The 23,832-nt window shown below is 38.4% G+C and overlaps 1 protein-coding gene across 1 annotated transcript; it reads right to left on the bottom strand.

Moving 5' to 3' along the window:
- Positions 1–235: 235 nt before the first annotated feature.
- Positions 236–23,457, bottom strand: LOC149279355 (tyrosine-protein kinase ZAP-70-like). The gene is made up of 12 exons (XM_089501260.1): positions 23,056–23,457; positions 15,219–15,379; positions 14,894–15,032; positions 14,152–14,224; positions 11,276–11,304; positions 10,847–10,889; positions 6,797–6,971; positions 6,417–6,629; positions 5,733–5,925; positions 3,255–3,395; positions 3,073–3,185; positions 236–338 (listed from the first exon to the last, which is right to left on the bottom strand). Exons 1-12 carry the CDS (start codon positions 23,455–23,457, stop codon positions 236–238), a joined length of 1,785 nt encoding a protein of 594 aa, XP_089357386.1.
- Positions 23,458–23,832: the final 375 nt, after the last annotated feature.

Here is a 23,832-nt window from a genome sequence, read left to right as displayed (position 1 = left end):
TAATCGAGCAAATACGGTAAGTGCCAAATTGTATTGTATCAGCAGAACATCACTATTGTCATTGTTTAGTAATCTATTTCCTATGATGTGGCTTTGACAAACATAAAAATCATGATACTCCTCTTGTATACTCAATTAATCTCACACATTTTTGTTGCAAGGTTTAACTGCTTTTAAACAAAAGAGTAGAAATAAAGATGGGATTCAGATTATGGTACACAGAATGTCTTGTTCACTACTCCTTCGTCATTTCTGCTTCTTCGGTTTTGTTAGAGATACTGTAGTAATAAAGACGCATGCGAGATTCCACATTTTCGAAATTAGGACGATCTTCCATCCTAAAGACAGAGTTTGGAACAGGTTAATGGCATATATCTGGGCATGTTAACCTCTTAATTACATCATATTCACTTTGCATCAGTGGAGACATCTGCAGATGGAAGATCAGTCTTCCAGTCAGCAAGGGCTAGTATAAACCTAAGATATGTTATAATTAAACACTTTTTAACTACACAAACTCCTGTTCATGCATTCATTTATTGGGCTTTAGGTAGTATCTGAGCTTGGTGAGTCACAGTGAGGATATATTTGAGAAGAAAAAAGGAAAAAAAAAGAACGTTAAAATCCCATATGACAATTAAATTATTATATAGATGCAATGTCGTTATGACATCCAGAGCCGGCCTTAAGTGTTCTGGCGCCCTGTGCAGACTACTCCTCTGGCTCCCTCCATCCCAAAAAAAAGAAAGGGAACAAATCTCCCCCTTCTCACTATCTACCACATCTGCCCCTTCTCACTGCCTTCCCCCCTCTGCCCCTTCTCACTATCTACCCCCTTTGTCCCTTCTCACTATCTACCCCCTCTCCCTATCCTTACTTACCTTCTTGAGTCCTGCGGTGGGGGCGCGAGGCATCCGTCTTCCCGCTCTGCGCGCTTCACAGCTGAGTGCCGGAATATTCCAGCGCTCAGCATGAAGCGTCGGCACCACGACGGAGTCACGGAGGGTGAGGGGCACAGAGCGGTTGCTGAAAACTTCATGAGCGACCACTCGGCGCCCCTGCCCGGGACTTAAATTAAAACAACAGTTTTTTTTTTTGTTTAACTTTATTTAACATCCTCTGTGTTAAATAAAGTTAAAAAAAACTTTATTTAACATGGGGATGTTAAATAAAGTTTTTTGCTTTAACTTTATTTAACATCCTCCTTGTTAAATAAAGTTAAAAAAACTTATTTAACATGGATGCTGTTAAATAAAGTTAAAAAACAAAGAAACAATATTTTAATTTAAGTCCCGGACGGCGCCCCTGTTGCCATGGCACCCTGTGCGGCCGCACACCCCTAAGGCCGGCCCTGATGACATCACAGAGGTACTGAGAGATCCCTAAGTTCTATAACATGTATATCAGGATCTCTAGTCAAGAAGTAATAATAAATAATAAAAATATGTAAGTAGGGCATTGCTTTAGGGGTGTAAAATTGTAGAAAAGTCTTACAAATCACAGATATATATATATATATATATATATATATATATATATACATATATAAAACATCCAAAAATAGTTACCGGCACTCCAGGGACTTCTTTAAATAATCACTCCAGAAACTGCAGTTTTCCAATCAACGTTTCAGTCTATTTATTAGACTTTCATCAGGACATCAGGAAGTCTACTAAATAGACTGAAACGTTGATTGGAAAACTGCAGTTTCTGGAGTGATTATTTAAAGAAGTCCCTGGAGTGCCGGTAACTATTTTTAAATGTTTTATGATTTGCTGTTGCAGCTACTTGGCACCGGGCTAAAAAGGTGGTGATTGGTGTGCAATTGTTAATTTTGGACATTATATATATATATATATATATATACACACACAAACTAACATTCAAAAGTTTGGGGTCACTTAGAAATTTCCTTGTTTTTTAATTTTAAGTTGAATCTCTTCATAGGCACACAGGCCCTTTATCAGAAACCATCTCTCCTGCGTACCAATGCCACCGTGTTTTAGGTTACTTAGGTTTAAAAGGCTAGTTTGTCATTAGAAAACTCTTTTGCAATTATGTTAGCACAGCCACAGCCGCAAATATCCTTGTTTTTCTTGAAAACAGCTAAGTGACCTCAAACCTTGTCCTTTAAAATTAATAAATAATGGGTGGGTACAGTAAACACAAAAAGGGAAGTTATGGTTGAACAACATATAGTTAATAGTGAAGACAAAAAAAGATCTTGGATTTATTCACTTGAGGAGTTGACAAGAGAGTTGTAGTTTCATATCACTGGTTTCACTTTTACAATATAAAGGGCCAAACCCAGTGAGCTCCTGATCCAAAAACAGCTTGCATGGCCTTGTATGAAGTGCATTTTAATAGGTGATATTTCTTATCTCACTGATTAAACTATGCATTATGCAGGTCCAGCTCAGCCTTTCCTGAAGATTAATTTTCCAGTCGACTGAGAGTGAATTCAGGGAGCAGAAACCACAAATATTGTGCTAACTCCCATTTCCCATGAATAAACTCGATTTCATAAAAGGGTTAATAAATATGTAACTGATTACATTTCCATGGCACTAAACAACCTCTAACTAGAATGCAGTTTACAGTGGGTTTTTTTACCATTTTTACAGGCAAATTTGATTTTTTTGCAGGAGCATGAGGGAGACCTCCTTAATTGAAGTAAAACAGTTATGTACTTGTTAGACTCATCCTTAAAACAAGTGTGCAAGGAGTAATTTCACATTCTTTTGTAACAGATTTGGATATTTTAAAGAGGACAATGTTTCCTTAAGCAGCTCAGTCTCTCATATCAAATTATTATGTGTATATTTCTTATTTATTCTTGTTTATCTGCAGGTTTTTTGAAGGACATCAGGGAAAGTAAGATAAATGGGGGGATTTGGGTGCCAAAGAGGTTCTGTCCCTTCTAAACACCAAAATTGGGAGATACAGCAATATGATTCACTACAGGAAAAAACATGATTAGTAGCAGCAGGAGTTTAATGGAAGATGAATAAGAACCAAATGGAGTTATAAATGAGACACGGTATAGTCAGGTTGTGATAACATTTTACTTACTTGAAAATCCAGCAATCTAACATGAGTTGATGCATCTCTTTAGGACAATTGGCGGGGCAAGGCAGACGTTCATTTCTTTCAATGAAACTCAGGACTTCCTGACCTTTGAGTTTCTAAATCACAAATACAACGATTAGACATCAGGTGTTAATGTTCATACATTACCCTTCTTCTATACTTACCCTGTATGGTTTTTGTCCATAGCTGAATGCTTCCCACATGGTTACACCATAACTCCATACATCACTCCTACTAGAGAATTTTAGAAATTTAATACACTCTGGGGCATACCACTTCAGAGGCCATTTTCCAGATGTCCGAGCCTAAAAGTTATAAATAAAAATGCAAAAAAAAAAATAAATTACAATTTCATTTACTGAAGTCAAAAAAGGTGTATAGATATACAGAGAAAGCAGGGATTATTTAGCCAAAGCCACAACCCCATGTAAGCATGCAACAAATGTGTGTAAGTTGGTATCATGTTACCATGTGCAATGTTACTGTTAGTGTGTAAATATGATACTGAGCGTGTAACTATGATAATGTTTGTGTAGGTATGTCAGTAGGCTACTATATACAAGTATGTTTAAGTATGTGTGTGTTAGTATGTGTAAGTACATGTGTTAGTGTGTCTGTAAATATGTTAGTATAGGTATTAAGTGCGCTTAGCATACATCCATTGATAAGAAAGATATTTATACATAACCTGTGTGTATTCTGAATTTGAGTAACCTCTTGATATACTATATCTTAGAGCGAGAGGGAAAAGAAACAGAGAACACACAATAGTGCAATATAGTCAGAGCACAATCCACTTTATAAGCTAGGTATTGCACTCACATGTGCTCTTCATAAATCTCCAACTTCTGAGACCTCGCCGTACAGGATCTTCAAGCATCGTCTCATCGTAACTTTTTAATATTTATTGGAAATAAATATTTATTTGTTTTTACCTTGAGTACGGTCCTTTTTTCGTCACGGGAGGTTCGGAATGGGTGGAGGATTTTCTGGAGACGATGCTTGAAGATCCTGTACGGCGAGGTCTAAGAAGTTGAAGACCAATCCTAAGAAAAGATTTATGAAGAGCACATACTGACTATGGAATATGTGAGTGCAATACCTAGCTTATAAAGTGGTTTGTGCTCTGACTATATTGCACTATTGTGTGTTCTCTGTTTCTTTTCCCTCTCACTCTAAGATATAGTATATCAAGAGGTTACCCAAATTCAGAATACATACACAGGTTCTGTATAAATATCTTTATTATCAATGGATGTATGCTAAGCGCACTTAATACTTGTTTGCACTATTTCTTGTGATATTCACATTTGTATGTGCATGGGAAACCACATAATTAAGGTGGTGCCGGCATAGAAAGGAGAGCGCAGGAACAGTCACTTTTTTTGTGTGTGTGACACTAAATCATGTTAGTATGTGTAAGTATTTTACTGTGTGTAAGTATGTTAGTGTGTGTATGTATGTTAGTGTGTGTATAAGTATGCTACTGTGTGTGTGCAGTGTCGTAACTACAGGGGCCGCAAAGGCTATGGGGCCTGTCTTTCTAGGGAGCAGGCAACTCCTGTGACCGTGACCACTTGTTCCTGTCTGCTCGTGCCTGTTCAAAAGTGTTAAGAAAGGGTTCTTCTGGCATAGAAATAGAAAGGCAGCGCCCAGGCAGCTCACACGGTGTGAGCTGCATGGGAGACAGAAATCAGTGAGGTAAGAGGGGGAAGAGAGCGTGTATGTATGTGTATTGTACTGTACTGTTGTGTTAGAGTCAGTTTGTTTATTATATCTCAAGACTAAGTGATAGGAAAAAATACAGTTTTTTCCTTTCTTTATTTTTTTGTATGTGTAAAGCTGCATCTACTAAACACGAATTGCAGAGGAAACTCCAAATATAAAATAAATAAACAGACATGAAACACCATAAAACTACTAGTATATTATTCCATGGTAGAAAACATAATTGCTTTGCTGTTCATATGAAAATGCTAATTTGTTTATATGAGCATTATATTATATTATTCAGTAACCCCACAGTTAAATATCTTAACGATTGCAAAGAGCTCTGCACCTCGTAAAACTTAGGAGTTTGCTTGTATAATTCTGATATTAATAGTATGTCTTATTTTTGCTTTCTAACATTAAACTAACATTCAAACATCTCAAGCGGAGGTAGTGCAAAACATCTGTGCTGGGTCCTCTACTCGATTCACATAAAAAATGGATGGGACAGCCTTTTGATTTGGGAAGTCCTCACATTTTTATGTGTCATATTATACATAGACATATATTTATTATAACAAATAAAAACATACATACTAGCAATTGTTACATTGATTTACACCTTTTGCTGCTAGGCAATATATGGTTCGCTCTCACTATGACGAGGAGACAACATTGAGAATAGAGGATACAGAGTGAGAAATTATCCTTGTACCCAGCAGGGCTGACAAGGGCAAGTTACTGTGTCCCAGACAGGGATGACTATGGTTCTCCTTGTGTAGTTCTGCCATATATATGCCACTATATTATGACAGCATTTGGCTGGATTTCCCATAAGCCCTAATGGACTTTCAATCAAGAAGTTGATGTCTGTTATAAAGATATTGACTATATGGTTGTTCTTTAAATTCAGAAAATAGCATATTAAGTACCGTGTAGTAGCTGTTATCTGCAGCCAGGGCTTTAGAGAGACCAAAGTCACTGATCTTAGCATAGTGCTGATTCACCATAAGAACATTACGAGCTGCAAGGTCGCGATGTACAAAGTTATTCTCTTCTAAATACTTCATTCCCATGGAAACCTGGTGCATAAGTTCTACTATGTTGCTAACTGGTATCAAGTCCCTGTAGATAAATAGAATGGAAGGTTACTATAAGCCCATGACAATAGTAAAACATGTAAAAAATATAAAGTAATTTCAGCATCCCTCCCAATATTCAAGAAAAATCTCAAAACTTCAGAGAACTTCTAAGTAGCTAGAACGTGTCTCCCACTAATACAAATCCACACTACTTCTCCTCTTACGCCATACCTCATGTTTCTCCTCACCCCAATATGTATTGTAAGAAGCACTGTGTAAATTGTTGGCGCTATATAAATAAAAGATGATAATAATAATAATTAACATAGGGTTAATTTTTTAGCCAGTGTTAGATTACATAATAAAGTGATTCTAATCGAACCTCTTTATTTACAAAAACGGTCCACATAGCCTAACATCAATATTAACAGGATTCAATTTATTATCTAAATTTTCCACGTCAATTTAGCAAGCTAGGTATTTCATAAAGAGAATCCCACTAGTCTAAATCCTGCACTATGGCATGTGACTTACTTCTTGACGGCCAAGAATTTGTTGAGGGGCCCCCCTGATGCCATCTCCATCACAAGCATGAGGCTTTCTGCCTCGCAAACTCCAATCATCCTGACAATGTAAGGATTATCCAGTTGATGCATAATCTCGGCTTCCTTCATCATATCATCCTTCATTGTCTTCTCGTTACCGTTCTGTATTTTCAGAACCTTGATGGCTACATCAATCTGTCTTCTGAAATATTAGGTAATATATAAGGTGTTATTAAACTACTATTTAGAACTACATCCACACCTTTTTTCAAAAAATCACTGACAAACTGCACGCAACTTTAAGAACTATTTGCAAAGGAAATGTCAGATCTAGTTATTCTTTCTTAGAAATCCAACATGTCTTCTTACTTCTTCATCTTGTAGACACCTTTCTTGACACATCCAAAATTTCCTGAGCCCAACTCTACTTCATCTATTAGAAGGAGATCTCTTTTCAGGAAAAGCTTGCGTTCTCTTAATTCGTCTGGATCGCTGTAAGGACTCTCATACACACTGGTGTCCATTGGTAAGATTCTCGACTTTCCTTGAGCTAAAAAAATATTATAAATAAGTTACATGTTTTGTAACTTTAATTACAAAGTTATGTATGTTTTGTTGTAGATTTGGATGACCTCTTCCAAGAAAATATACTGTATAGCTATGAGTTGACCTAAAGAGTCAAATGTGCTCTTGCCAAGTCTTTTTGTTGGCTACTGCTCCTCTTCCTGCTTTGCATCCCTGTCTGAAATAGGGAGGCAAGCAGTAAGAGTATCATTCCCCATGGTGGCTAGCTAGGGTAGCACAAGATCTGTGCCATCTAGGTATCTAGATAACCTGATCCACTACTTGAATATCAAGATAAATATTGAAACAATGCAGGCTTTGAGCCTATTCACCATACCCGAACAACCATGGGAGTCTTTCTTCGCTTAAACAGTGTTGCTGTAATGCCTCGATGTCAAGGCATTCAGCAACACCGAGATCGGCATCAGGGGCCATGTCTGGCTCCTCCCCAGGGTGTCAACATCCGCCATACACTTTATGGTGGCAGATGCGCGTTTTAAATATTGTCACTGAAATGCCTTGATAGCGAACCCCAGAGAGCAATCACAACTTTATTTATAAAAAATAAAGTTGGAAAAGTTTGCTTCAGACAAATACAAGACAAACCCATGCATGGGTGGTATCACTGTACTTGGGACATGTTGCTGAACACATACTCAGGTGTTGTTTGTAGGGCTGCAACAACTAATCGATAAAATCGATGATAATCGATAATGAAATTCGTTGGTAACGAATTTCTTTATCGATTAGTTGAATCGATTTTTATCGATTATAAAATGAGGGTTTTTTCAGAGCAAATGGTCTGAAAAATACCCCTCGTGTTATAATCCGTTAGTGTGACTCACAGGAGTCACAGCAGCAGTTGCTACTTACAGTTCCTCTCTGCAGTTACTGCCGATTGGCCCACCCACTTCCTTTTTCCAGTCCCTCCCTGCAATCGCTGCTGGAGAAAGAAAGGGGCGGGGCCAATCAGCAGTGACTGCAGGGACGGACAGGGAGGAAGAAAGGGGCGGAGCCAAATGGTCGATTGGCTCCACCCATTTCTTTAGCATCGCCATGGCTGTGACACTCATATAACTGTGAGTATAAAATTAATATTTGGGCTGCTGAAAGTTAGGGGAGGTGGGGGTAACTTAGGGGCAGGTATAGTTAATGGGGTGTTTAGGGTTAACTTAGGGGCAGTTATAGTTAATGGGGTGTTTAGGGTTAACTTAGGGGCAGGTATAGTTAATGGGGTGTTTAGGGTTAACTTAGGGGCAGTTATTGTTAATGGGGTGTTTAGGGTTAACTTAGGGGCAGTTATAGTTAATGGGGTGTTTAGGGTTAACTTAGGGGCAGTTATAGTTAATGTGGTGTTTGGGGTTAATTTAGGGGCAGTTATAGTTAATGGGGTGTTTAGGGTTAATTTGGGGCAGTTATAGTTAATGGGGTGTTTAGGGTTAATTTAGGGGCAGTGGTGATTGATGGGGTGTTTAGGGTTAATTTAGGGGCAGTTGTGGTTGATGGGGTGTTTAGGGTTAATTTAGGGGCAGTTATAGTTAATGGGTTAATTTAGGGGCAGTTGTGGTTGATGGGGTCTTCAGGGTTAATTTAGGGGCAGTTGTGGTTAATGGGGTCTTCTCTTCAGGATTAATTTAATGCTGAGGACTGAGGGTTAATTTCATTAATTTAATAAGGTTAACTTAAGGTGCAGTTAGAGGTAAAGGGGGGCAAACTGAGGGGAATCTAAATCCTGGGGGCAGTGAAGATTAATCCTGTATTTATTTATAAAAGTATTGTGTCTGTGAACGAGTCTGCAAATCCTATGAGGGCACTATGGCATATCAGGGGGGTATACGGCATACCTGGGGAGGACGGAGTGACATATCTGGGGGTATAAGGCATATGTGGGGAGGGCAGTGTGGCATGTCGGGGAGGGCAGTGTGGCAAGCCTGGGCTCAAATATGCATAACTGGGGGGCAGGTTGGGGAAATAAAAACACGAAAAAAAAATTATTCTGCCGTTTGTTTTTAACATCCTATGTTACTTTATTAAATAATTTAAAATAAATGAAAAATGTAATTTTTTTTATCCGATTAATCGATTAATCGAAAAAATAATCGGCCAACTAATCGATTATGAAAATAATCGTTAGTTGCAGCCCTAGTTGTTTGATAGTGACGTACACCTGGAGATATACATTTATACCTGAAGGACAATTTGTGTGAAAAGAAACATTGGCAAAGGCTAGTGGTAGAATCTAATGCATGAAGAGGGTTCAAATACTAGCATCTGAAATACCTTGGGGTGTCTAGTTTTCAAAAATATATAGTTTGATGGGATAGAATTGTATTAGCCGGCTTCAAAGATGGCCCAATTAGGACATGGGGGCAGTAGTAGTTCCAAGTAAAAAAATGCCCACTTCCTAAATGTGGCGTTTTACCTCCCACACAAACCGACAAACCCATGCATGGGGGGTATCACTGTATTCAGGACATATGGACACATATTGGGGTCTAGTTTGAAATTTTTGTGAGAAAAAAAACACAAAATAAATTACTACCACAAAGTTTGACAAAGGGTGGTAGTAGAATTAGTGCATGAAAAGGGTTAAATACCAGCATTTGAAATACCTTTAGGTGTCTCGTTTTCAAAAATATATGGTTTGATGGGGTAAATTGCATTGGGTAGCTTCAAAGATACCCGAAATAGCACATGGGGCAGACCAGATTTGGAAAAAAAATGGTTTTTAAATAGCAAAACGCTACTTGTACTTGTACAGAAAAAAAAACATTTCTAAACTCAGGACAAATAGTAGAATCTATTTAGCAGGATTAGCTTTTTTGGATGAGTAAAAGATTTTTCAAATAAAAGTGAGAAAAACTTTTTTTTTTCAATTTTTCATCATATTTTATTATTTTGTTTATAGGAAATTAGATACTATGATATCAAAGATATCCCAAATAGGACAGGATAGGACAGGCAATGGGTGCAGGATGAGTGGATGTCAAAATTTCAAGTTGAACAACTGAAATGTGCATTTCTCCTATGTGGCATTTAACCCCCAAACACACCGACAAATCTATGCATGGGTGGTATCACTTTACTCAGGGGATGTTGCTGAACAAAAATTGGAGTATTTTCCATCAGCATCACACAGCAATCAAAATTGATTGGAAATGGTGACACAATGTGTTGTTTTTTTGTTTCTATGTATTTTAATACTAAAATGTAGTTATATATATGGTCTCAAAAAAGCTTTCTATAACTTGTATGGGTGTGTTAAATGACAGAGAAGAAATTACATTTAAAAAACCACATATCTAAAAAAAAATCGATCTGGTCATTGACCTTGGTCATTACTGGGTTAAGGAGAAGGAGACACAGCTGTTACATTGTTGTTATATGCAACCACTATGTATGCTGGTAGAAGACCAGGGGCTGCGCTATATTATACAATACAACTTGGCTCTTGGAAATATTACAAGAGGCACGGAATGATCTATACAATAATTGTTACATTCTTATTGCAATAATTGTTATATTATTATTTTTATTAACTTGAAATGCTATGGACACTATTCAGACCCAGAACTAAAGAAAATGCAGCTGTCCCATCCTCTTACTATCACTGTTTCTGGTTCTCTTCTAATTTTAATTAGAGGGCGATCTAATGCCCCATCTTGATAAGAGTGGTGTTTGTGAAATGAGGAAGTTCCTGAAGATAGATAAAATAGGTTTAGATTATATAGCATGGAGTCTGACTGAGGAAATGACTTGAATAGAGTGTTAATATCCTATATATGCAGTTTTTGCAGCAAGTGGAAAAGATTGCATTAAATTAGAATACAGTATGCCATAGGTTTATATTCTCACCATCGAAAGGTTCAGGTGTGTAACCATTTGATCCATTTGGCCTCTGTTAAAAAAATATAAAAAAAATCAAGATAAACCATAAATAAAAAATGCTATTGTTTTTCAGTTACAGACATTAATGCTACAATAGTATCTGTTTTACTTTTATTTACAAGGAAATATGTATAGCAAAATATGAACTACTGTGTAAGTGTAAAAGTTAAATATTGTCCATAGTATGCTTCCAATCTTTCCTAACTAATTATTTTCTCCAATTTCTCCAATTAGTTAATGTGACTAAGAAACTTGATAAAATGTTTGAAAGGGACACAGTGACTGAAAGAATAGTTCTTGAGTAGAGTATATTTGGAAAAAATGAAAGGAGAAAATTAAAAACAACACATTCATAAATTGTATAAGGTATTGGTATATTTTATAGGATTTACTTACACCTTTAGGGAGGGAAGGTGGCGCAGGAGCTACAAGAAAAGATAAATTATATGGTATCACCTATTTATTAGCAATGTGGTATATGTGATCTAATGTTTACCTAACTACCTGTCAAGGATTGTAGGTTTCTCTGAGGTCTATTCACTAAAATGCAAGTTGAGTAAATGTGGGGTTGGTGCTCACAAATTCACTAGCAAAAAAAAATAAAATCACTCAACTTATATACACTTGCATACTGTATTCCAGTTAATACAGGATGCAGTTCTCCCTCTAACCCCTTTGGCCTGCTGGTGCAAGGGAGTATACAGGTTTCCACAAAATAAGCAGCCATTTTAGCAGGGCAGGCCTTAGTACCAGGTGGCCCAGGCAGCCACGTGAGGCGTCATAATCGGGCAGGGCCGTAGCACCCAGGCAGGGCCGGTCTTAGCATCAGGAGCCTCATTGAAGGTAAGTCCCAAGGAAGGGGGGCTGTCCACCTCCAGAAAGGAGGGAGAATAGAAACAGAGGACTGTAGTAATGGACCTCACAGCCCCACCTCAAGATCAAAGTAAAGTAAACAGAAAAGCAGATGGCAACAAAGGGGAGGGATGTTAAAGAGATAAAAAAAAGATATGGTGAGGAGTGGAGATCATGAGAAAAAGGAGAGATAAACAGAAATGGGAGAGGTAATGAAAAACAAGATCAGGAAAAGGGGGGTAATGAATTGAGCGAGATAATGAGATAGGGATGATAAGGAGGAAGGAGAAAGAGAAAAAGGGGATAAATAATGTCAAAGGAGAGAGATGATTAGAAGGAATAGAGATAACTAGAAAGGAGAGATTTAATTAGAAAAAGGAGAGAGATGGTGTGTTTGTGTTGTGAAAGTGTTTACATGTTAAGGCAAGTGTGTGTGGCTGCAAGGCGAAGTGTAAGCCAGAATGTTTTTGTATAAGGGCAAGTCTGAATGTGCATGTGTATGTATCTGTGTATGGGCATATGTGTGTGTGGGCAGACATTTGTAATAGCAGTGTATATGTGTGTATTTTGGTAATCTATCTAAAACTATTACTGTTTGGGGTCTAAAGGGAATATAATGATACATTCTAACATATTTTATCCAATGGGAGTATGCATTATTGTTTCAAATTAAAAACATATTTAGTGTCTGCTGGATCCAGCAATTGTGAAAATGGCCACTATGAACCGTGTCTGTGCCAATCCTTGCTTAGCATAAGTGTGTGTGGGTGTCAGTGTGGTTTAAAATACATGTGGTTATGTATCAGTATACAGTGTATGGTTTTTGTGTTTGTTAGAGAGAGGATAATCAGTGTACAGTGCTAGAGCATGTGTCAGTGGACAGTGCTACAATGAATATGTGGGCGAGTGTACTACGTGGAATGTCAGTGTACAGTGTAACATTGTGTGTATATTAGGGTACCGTTTTTGAGGATGTCAGAGTACAGTGTTTGATTGTCTAGGGTGTTAGTGTTGGGTGTTAGACTGAGTGTGTATGGGGTACCACTGTACAGTGTTAGAATGTGTAGTGTGTGCTGCACAGTGTTACAGTTAGTGTCTGGGGGTGTCAGTGTATAGTGTTAGACTGTGTTGGGTGTCAGTTCACTGTGTTACAGTGTTAGTGTCCATGTACAGTATTAGAGTGTGTGTTATTGTACATGGATTGTATAAATTGTTACAATGTGTGTTAGTGTATGGTGTTAGATTGTGTATGTTTGCATGTAGTATAGAGTGTATGAGCCAGGAAGATGGTGTGCAGGGTGACATACAGGGAGCAGAGAACTGAGCAGTGAGGAAGCTGTACAGAGTAGAGGGCAGAGTAATTATTTCTTGTTCCTGGGTGTGATGCCTACAGGCCCTACTGCCCCTGCATAAGAAACCCATTATCTGTAGCCTACTTCATGCCTTACAATTTTGCTATCTACGACTGGGGTGCCACTAGGTCTAGAACTGGCCCTGTATTTTCGGATCTGCTTCCATTCGGATAAGACAGGCCCTTTTTGTGTCTTTTTTTTTAATTTGTATTTTTTGAATCCTTACTTTGCCTGGGCCCATGGTGAAGGATGGATGGCTGATGGATTGCCAAAGGTTGATCATTTTGAGCGCCAAAAGGGGTGAACATCCAAACTCGGATTAACCTCATCTTTAGTTTTTCTCCTACTACTGCCCTATTCCACTGTGCAAGAATGGAGGGGGGTACTGGAAGTGGTACATACCTTTCACAGGGTAATTTTTTATATATATTAATTCCTCCTTATCCCACTGAGCAAGATATATACAGGAGTATGGGTGTGCTTTATACCCACGCAAGATTCATTTGTTACCCCACTGCATATAGGGAGGGGGACGAGTGGGGTGGTTGATATTCCCATTGGTTAATAGGGGATGCCACCTGTATTATTAATCAGTTAATTTATTTTATGATATGTAAATATATTATATAGTGTAGTGTGTGTTTTTTGTTTTCTTAAATAATTTTGAAAATTTTAGGCAAGGACATACACATTTTCAATCAACTCACATGAACTCGCAAGTTGCATGCATCTGCACACAAGCAAACCATATATTAGTGAATATACAAGTTGTTGCAGGCAAGTCTGGTCAGTGGAGCTGACACTTAACTGACAATTTCACAACTTGAACAGACAGATATGCTCTCACTTGTAAAAATAACCCCCCAAACAATATATATTAGAGTTTTATTAGGCTGCATTGCTTTGGAGATGTGAGCCAGCTAGTTTTACCAGAGGACAGGTCATTTTACTAAGGCACTGTGCTTGAGCTGTAATTCCTTTTACTAATTTTCCTTGCTCAATTAGACTGAACAGTCATATTCGTGATCCGATCAATAAAGTGATGAAAATGTTAATATTCAAACTCACCTATGGCGTTAGGACAGGCTTCCTTTAAGACGGTTATGATCCCATCTGACTTGATTTTGAGGTACTCAACAAGCTTTAGGTAGTACAAGAAGTAAAATGTGAAACAACATAGATACCTGAAATAGCCAAATCTCACATAAAGGGGCTGGTCCACTTCTAAATGTTGGTGTTTAAACTAAATACAACATTTTTGCCAGGAACACTTAGTTTTATTCTGGCAAAAAAACAATACATAGTCGCACATTTCTGTGCTGTTGTATGTGATACACATATAGAGGAAATAATAAAGTGACAGATATGCTAAAGTTTATTTGCTTAACATAATTGTATGTTGAAGCATTTACATTTAGGATTAACACAATGTGCCCAAAACAAAGCCTGTCATTGTGAGTCATACATGGGCCAAATGCTTCTTATTTGCCATCAAATTCCATGTTCAATGTTTTTGGAGTACAAGAAGACAGTTTATATTTATTTTGAAGAAAAATGTTGGACATTGTTTGCATATACAAAAGCATATAGCATTTTATTTGAATGCTTATTTGAAAATTATGGAACACCCATCTACGAACTTTTTTACTATTACTCGAATCAGAAAAATGTATCTTGATCTGAAATACAGGGAACCACTTGGAAGTTTCTAGAAATTCTTATCAATATCTCAAAAGACAAGGTATTTTTAGGGAAAGGACACTATATTGTATACATCCTGGAGAATAGACACATGAGTAAATAGACTTACCTGCCACAAGGTATCAAATCTACTCCCTTCTGGAATTGAGTATTTTCCAGATTTGTCATGATCAATTTTATAATGGTATACGGTTTTGCCATAAACTACAGAAAGAGCAAAAGACCCTGCATCTTTTCTTTCTCGCATCCTAGAGATCAATAGAGAAAAGCGATATAAACATATTGTCATTTGTTCTCTGTTTATTCAACAATACCATTATTATTCATAATAAGATTTGCATGTATGTAAGAAATACAAGACCACAAGAAATATGTTTAATATACAATTAAGGTAAATCTAGTGACAATAATGGATTGTCTTTACAAAAACTCACAGAAATTTGCCATCTGGCTGTGCTCCAGAATATAGTTTGCGTTGTGCTTCATCTCTGCTAATGTTTCCATGGTACCATGCCATCTGTTCATGGGCAGTGGTGGCTATAAGTTTCTCCACCTGTGGTGCCTGGCTGATAATGGCTTGTTCCAGTGACTGTCCCTGTATGTCAGGTGGGAATATGTTTTATACCTGATCTAAAGTTTCATTGTGAATCAGTACAGTAATTATAACATTTAAACATTAGTGCATCATATAGCTGAGCGATCGCTCCAAATTTATGTGATGTCCACCTTGCAAATACAAAGCAGATTCTGCAGCATCCCCATATGCATTGTCCACCGCCCTGCTACTTTCCATGCTGGAAATTGTATGAGCACATCTCCTGATGTGACACACCACCAGTCAGCTCCAGCACTTTTACTGAAACCATGCATGGGCTAAAAGCTCTTTCATTGACTTCAAGCTTGCCTCTGATGTCGTATCCAGGCTCATAGAGTAACCTGGGAGACTCATCCTGACCTGCCCCTGATGCTTGATCACTCCATTAGAGTCTCTATGGAGTGACCTCAGTATTTTAGAGGTTAGTACTTGTGGCTCAAATGACAGTCAAAGCTGTGCTATTGAAAGAATAAAAAAAATCCAGCACTGACCTGGAATTCAAAAGGTACTTCTATGTTGCTGTCACTTAAGGCTCTAATGCATTTCAAATAGGATAAACTTCGCGCAAGGACGACCAACAAACCTGTGAAACACCAGTGTGCTAATAAAAAAGTGTGAATTTGGTTTATAAAAATATATACCTTAAGGCATGTCACGGATCTGAATAGTCCGACCGACTACCTCCGCTGACTGGGACAACAAACTCTTTCCCCAGTTTCCCAGTCACTAGCCGAGACTCAGTGTAGGGTATAAACCAAAAGGAAGGCTGATTTATTTCTCACACACAGGGGTGGATATATCCACCAAAACACACATTAACATAATCAAGACATTGGGATACAAGGTTTGGCCGGGGTAAATGTCTGTAGGGGGGGGGGATTGACTGATTTATACAACATTAAACATTAAACTTAAACAATGGTGGTCACTCCCTGGTTGCAGATCCTGGCTGTCTGCCAGAGATAATCCCCTCAGCAAGTGATGGGATGATATACTGCTGGGGGTGGCCACAGAAGTCTTTACAAAGTGCCCATAGTCAATAGGGAGGAGGCTGGCTGTCAGGCCTCTCCAGCGGCCGTAGAGTAGCAGAAAAGGCTCCGTCTGCAGCAATAGAGTCAACTACGGAAGCTGGAAAGTGCCAAAATGACAACACGTTTCATCACAGTACTGACTTCATCAGGGTAATATGCCAATGCTTATGAAGACGTACTTATATACCAAGTACAGAGTCACGGAACCTCCCAATTAAAAGGTATATAAAAAAGAGAAGCATAATAATAAAAAAAATGAATAATAATAAAGCAATATAAAATGTACAATCTGTATTGATGACACAATAGCAATAATATGAATAGATAAAAAAAGAATAATAAAAAATAAAAATAGTAATTGCAAATAAATATAATTAACCCCTTCACAACAAAGCATTGTCCATAATGGGTTTAAGGACAACCCATTGTCCTTCAGGGGTTAAATGATACACAGGGTACAAATAAATAATACTAAGTATGACTATATACAATATCTTTATAAAAAAGCTTTAAGAGGGAAATATTTATTTAGATCCAAAATGTTTCCCTTTCCAAACGTCTACTAGTTCTATTACCCCGTCAGACACCTTCTCCGCTTTCCCCAGCAGCTTGTACCTTGGATCCATGGACTGCCGTTTTTTATTTGTATTTATTACCTGTTATTAGTAAAGCCTTGTTAATACCTTTTATCCACTGAAGCCCACTGTGACGGATCGTCCTGTGCCCCAGACTGGACACATCCGCCCGTCAGCTCCTTCCCTCTCCCAGTAAGCGGACAGGTTGCGGCTGTCCGAAGAAAGCAGTCACAGACCAGCACTTCCCTCAATCATGAGACAGGACTTCATGCTTTGAGGTTAAAAACAGAATTCTCTTTATTACAAACACACAGAATTTATATACAATCTCCATTCACTGTGCACCGAACCCAACCCCCAATCCTATCAGCCACATCCCATCACAAATCCCATCAGCCACATCCCATCACAAATCCCATCAGCCACATCCCCTCACAAATCCCATCGGTATACAGGGGATGTATCAGGTGAGGGGATTAAGGGATACAATGGGTTTCCCCCACCTGTGTTATCCCCCCTGTAGTGTGGGTGCCGTCTGGGCAGACAGGGCTGTGCTGGCTGATTAAGAGCCCCAGCCGGATTATAGGATCGTCTCTTTGAAGGCCGGAGCTGTAGCCACATTCAAACAGGGTACACATAAATATAATAATAATAATAATAACAGTGAAGATCAGACATGGTTCTTCACACCCACGTCTTTGGATTCTATTTACTCGTTGCGCTGCCCCATGCTTTCACATAGAGCTGATTTTGTGAGTGCAATCTTATCTCACTTTATTAGGACTAAGGACTACTGATTAGTACCCACTGCACTATTGTCTTATATTTTGTTTTGCAGATCATTTTATTATTCTTTGGATCTGCCTTAAGGTACATATTTTTATACCTAAGTAATTTCACACTTTTTTATTAGCACACTGGTGTTTCACAGGTTTGTTGGTCATCCTTGCGCAAGGTTTATCCTATTTATGTCTTTTATACAATATTAGGTGTATTGTTGTTTAACCCCTGCTGCACTGTTTGACTTTATTCCCTGGCCACCCCTTATTTATTTGTATTGTCTAATGCAGTTCAAACTGCTGCAGAGCCAATCAAGAGAGGGCTGATGACCAATCGGAGTGATCTGATCATTATGACAGCACATATCAGAGGCATCTGCTCCAGAGAGAGAGAGGGGTTGACAAACATAAAAAGGCACACAAATTATTAATAAAAAGTAAGAATTTTACTATTTTTTTTAATACATAGCTCATTATTATTAGACTACCACAGGTCCAAAATGATATACCCATATATACATTTTTGGAGGGGCGCACCTACATTTCATATCTGTTACACATCCCACATACTACAGGGCAGCATTTCACATGTGCAGGTTGGCAGCATGTGAAATTAATGTGTGTGTATTTCAAATAAAATGGTACAGTACACACAAATATACATTTACAAGTACGCACACATACACACTAATACACATGTGCACACATTAACACAGTGAAACACTCATATACAGTATAAACTAACAAACACACTCTGACACTCTCACAGAAACAATGACTTCTCCAGTCGATTATTGGGCAAGGGACAGCACCTCCTTTCACACATAGCCATAGCTTGCCTCCTTTCCCCCTGAGGCAGGAACAGAAAATTGTGCCCCCCCCCCCTATTTTTACAAAGGTTATTTTGAGGAAAGGAGATAAAAAATTAAGAACAGAGTAATAACGATATATAACTTAGCATGATCAATTTATATGTGACAAATTACAATCATCACAACTTGCATACAAAATAAAGTAAGGTAAATAAGATATTGAAAAAAATACAAATTTACACAAAAATAAAGTGCTCTCAGTATTAATCTGTATTTATTAAGATTGTATACAATCTTTAAATTAAAGAATTAAAGTGTTTTTCATGGTAAGTCATCCTCCAGAAATCATGTTTGAATATTAAGAAAAAATATTATAAGTGAGCAACGAGTGTTCACAGAGGGTTATCTTTTTTATGAGAAGGTACACTATATGGACACAAGATCTGAGATGCACGACCATTACACCAACAGGGACTTTTATAATGTTGCATTCTAAATACATAGACATCAATATGAAGTTGGTCCCGTCTTTGCAGCAATAACAGCTTCCAATTTTCTGGGAAGGCTTTCTACAAGATTTGGTAGAGTTTCTGTGGGGATTTTTGCAACCATGTCTTTATGACCAGTGTCCAAAATGGCTTGGTATGTCCCCTTCAGCTCACAAATTCTCTACTGGATGAATGGGTGAAAACTCACAAAAAAGAAAGCTTACAAACACAGATGGACCCCACTGGACACGGCCACAGAGACTACTATGATGTATTGAAGGAACCATCTAAGACTCCTGACACATCAAACATGTTGTCACACACACCCATGGACACAGGAACATGTCCGCACACTTAAACACTTGAATAACATACACACACACACATGTACACTATTACATACACAGACAAGCACACACTAACATACACACACACACACAATACCCAATATATATATATAATATACCCAAAAAAAGATACATTCATAAACAGCAAACATTCTGAGCTGCAGGAAAGTGGGTAAAAACCCAGGTAAGGTCTTCATAAAGAAGGACACTTCGGTAGTATGTAGCAGTGGGTTAGCTTGCATGGTCGTTACAGATTTGTACACTGTGCAAGCAGAGAAGAAAATCTACAGCTGAACTAACGGGTGAATGAGAGAAGTAGGGAGAGGGGAAGGGAGGAAGGCAGAAAAGTGTATATGTGTTTGTGAGTTTGCATTTATGTATATATGTTTGTGTCTGAGAATGTATGTGTAAGTGTGTGTAAGCATGGATGTGTGCGTGTGTGAGCACGGATGTATATGTGTGAGCATGGGTGAGTGAGCATGGATCTGTGTAAGCACATGCGTATATGTGTGTGGGGACGGATGTGTATGTGTGAGCATGAATGTGTATGTGTAAGGGTATGCAAATGTGTGTGCCACTGCCTATGTAAGTTACTGGGAGAGAGGCAAGGGAAAGATAGGGGGTTGCAAAAATAGTAACAAATAAGAGGAGAAACAGGGAGAAAGCAGAGAGATAATGAGTTGAAGGAGAGATGGGGAAAATGGGAGAGATAAAGTTGATGAAAGAAAAGAGATTGAGATAAAGAGGAAGATGGAAATAATGAGAGATGAAGAGAAAAGAGACAAATGAGGAAAATGAGGAGAGATAATGAAAAGTGGGAAAGATATCGAGATAAGAGATGAGATAAATCAATGATAATGAGAAAGGGGATCACAAAGGGAAAGAGAAGAAGAGGTACAGTGAAGGAAAAATTATTTGATGCTTGCTGATTTTGTACATTTGCCCTCTGACAAAGACATGGTCAGCCTATAATTTTAATGGTATGTTTATTTGAACAGTGAGCTACAGAATAACAACAAAAAATCCAGAAAAGAGAGAGATAAATAGGGAGAGGAGAGGAAAAGATGATAAGAGAGAAAGTGAAGACATGAACAGAAAATGGAATAGATAAAAAAGAAAAAGAGAAAAAGGAGAATAGATAAAAAAGGGGAGAGATAAAGAGAAAGAAGAGAGATAAAGAAAAAGGAGAGCACAGGGAGAGATTAAGGGAAAGAGGAGGAGCTATAAAGAGCAAAGGAGGCCTGAGATAAAGAGAAACGGAAGAGATAATGAGAAGAGAGAATGAGAGGAGACTACTGTGGGTGCAAGCTGGGTGTGGGGTCAAATCCTTATGTATATATTAGAGTATTTTATCCATTTTAGGGATGTCTAAAGGAGATAGACTTGGCTGCATATTTCACAGAGGTTGCTGGAAATAAAGAAAACTCACAAAAAAGAAAGCTTACAAACACAGATGGACGCCACTGGACACGGCCACAGAGACTACTATGATGTATTGAAGGAACCATCTAAGACTCCTGACACATCAAACATGTTGTCACACACACCCATGGACACAGGAACATGTCCGCACACTTAAACACTTGAATAACATACACACACACACATGTACACTATTACATACACAGACAAGCACACACTAACATACACACACACACACAATACCCAATATATATATATAATATACCCAAAAAAAGATACATTCATAAACAGCAAACATTCTGAGCTTATGTATATATTATAGAGTATTTTATCCATTTTAGGGATGTCTAAAGGAGATAGACTTGGCTGCATATTTCACAGAGGTTGCTGGAAATAAAGAAATCTGAATTTTGTTAATTTATAAAGGTTTTGCAAATACTTGTGAGTATATATACAGTATCTCACAAAAGTGAGTACACCCCTCACATTTTTGTAAATACTTTATTATACCTTTATTATATCTCTGCTACAATGTAAAGTAGTAAGTGTAAAGCCTGTATAACAGTGTGAATTTGCTGTCCCCTTAAAAATAACTCAACACTCAGCCATTAATGTCTAAACTTTGGCAACAAAAGTGAGTACACCCCTAAGTGGAAATGTCAAAATTGGGTCCGTTTAGCCATTTCCCCTCCCCGGTGTCTTGTGATTCGTTAGTGTTACAAGGTCTCAGGTGTGAATGGGGAACAGGTGTGTTAAATTTGGTGTTATCGGTCTCACACTCAATCATACTGGTCACTGGAAGTTCAACATGGCACCTCATGGCAAAGAACTCTCTGAGGATCTGAAAAAAAGAATTATTGCTCTACATAAAGATGGCCTGGGCTATAAGAATATTGCCAAGACCCTGAAACTAAACTGCAGCATGGTGGGCAAGACCATACAGCTGTTTCACAGGACAGGTTCCACTCAGAACAGGCCTTGCCATGGTCGATTAAAGAAGTTGAGTGCACGTGCTCAGCGTCATATCCCAAATATAGTCTTTGGGAAATAGACGTATAAGTGCTGCCAGCATTGCTGCAGAGGTTGGGGTGGGGGGGTCAGCCTGTCAGTGCTCAGACCATACGCTGCACACTACATCCAATTGGTCTGCATGGCTGTCGTCCTAGAAGGAAGCCTTTTCTAAAGATGATGCACAAGAAAGCCCGCAAACGGTTCGCTGAAGACAAGCAGACAAAGGACATGGATTATTTGAACCATGTCCTGTGGTCCGATGAGACCAAGATAAACGTATTTGGTTCAGATGGTGTCAAGCATGTGTGGGGGCAACCAGGTGAGGAGTACAAAGACAAGTGTGTCTTGCCTACAATCAAGCATGGTGGTGGTAGTGTCATGGTCTGGGCCTGCATGAGTTCTGCAGGCACTGGGGAGCTACAGTTCATTGAGGGAACCATGAGTGCCAACATGTACTGTGACATACTGAAGCAGAGCCTTATCCCCTCCCTTCGGAGACTGGGCCGCAGGGCAGTATTCCAGCATGATAACGACCCTAAACACACCTCCAAAACGACGACTGCCTTGCTAAACAAGCCGAGGTGATGGACTGGCCAAGCATGGCTCCAGACCTAAACCCTATTGAGCATCTGTGGGGCATCCTAAAACAGAAGGTGTGTCTCTAACATCCACCAGCTCTGTGATGTTGTCATGGAGGAGTAGAAGAGGACTCTAGTGACAACCTGTGAAGCTCTGCCCAAGAGGGTTAAGGCAGTGCTGGAAAATAATGGTGGCCACATAAAATATTGACACTTTGGGCCCAATTTGGATATTTCCACAAGTGTACTCACTTTTGTTGCCAAGGTTTAGACATTAATGGCTGTGTGTTGAGTTATTTTTAAGGTAGCAGCAAATATACACTGTTATACAGGTTGTACACTCACTAATTTACATCGTAGCAGAGTGTAATTTCTTCAGTGTTGTCACATGAAAAGATATATTAATACATTTACAAAAATGTGAGGGGTGTACTCACTTTTGTGAGATACTGTAAATACATATATATATATATATATATATATATGTGTGTGTGTGTGTGTGTGGGTGCAGTGACCACTCCCAAAGTGGACTCCACTACTTTCAAATCTGTTGTGGGCTCTAACTCTGATTTTAGCAATGCCCCTGAAAAGCACATTCTCATCCTGTGGTATACATTTTCAAAAACAGCTTACCTCCAGATTCCATGTCTGTCTGACATATTCTCTCATCATGTTGTCCCGTATACTGTCAAATACCCCAGGCTTACATTCTACTCCACTAGGTCGATTGCAAGGCCACCTGAGAGCACAACATAATCCATCTGCATCTTTTGAGTAATATTCACAAAGTTCAGCAGGCCCACAGTGAGGTTTTCCCCCTACAATAATATACGTTCCATTCAATTGTTTTTCCACAGGATAATGGTGAAATTGCAGATTGTAAACAACAGAGAGAACATATCCGCCCAGGGTTCTAAGGCACTGTCTCAGCAAAAATGAGCCATCCTTCATACCAGCTAGTTTGAGATACTCTTCGGCATCAGTACGTGAAATACTGCCATAGAAAAAGGGCAAATGGCCAGCGGCATCTGGCATTTTTAAATCCTGGCGTTTAACAATGACCTAGAAAAAAAAACCAGTAAGAAATATGATTTTGAGAAATACAGTATGTCAATGTATTTTTATATATAGTAGCACAGAGAGTTTCTGAAACATACAAATTGTTTTTCTATTAGCCGCAAAAAGACATAAACATACACCTAAACCTAGGTAAGAATTTACATAGTGACCTAGCTAGTTGGGATTCACAGACATTCACAGAAATGTAATGAACCTGAGGAAGCTTTTTTTTATTATTATTAATAACGAATACAGAACTGAAGTAATTCCCTAAAAATAGGTTAAAATCATTTCATTATAATATGTAGTCCTGGGATCTGTTTCTATAGGAGTTTCTAGTGGTGATGTAAT

Source organism: Sceloporus occidentalis, unplaced genomic scaffold (assembly GCF_023333645.1).
Source record: "Sceloporus occidentalis isolate IW3139 unplaced genomic scaffold, rSceOcc1.0.p SCAF_169, whole genome shotgun sequence".
In the NCBI taxonomy this organism is placed as follows: domain Eukaryota; kingdom Metazoa; phylum Chordata; class Lepidosauria; order Squamata; family Phrynosomatidae; genus Sceloporus; species Sceloporus occidentalis.
This window is presented reverse-complemented; position numbering and strand designations above follow the sequence as displayed.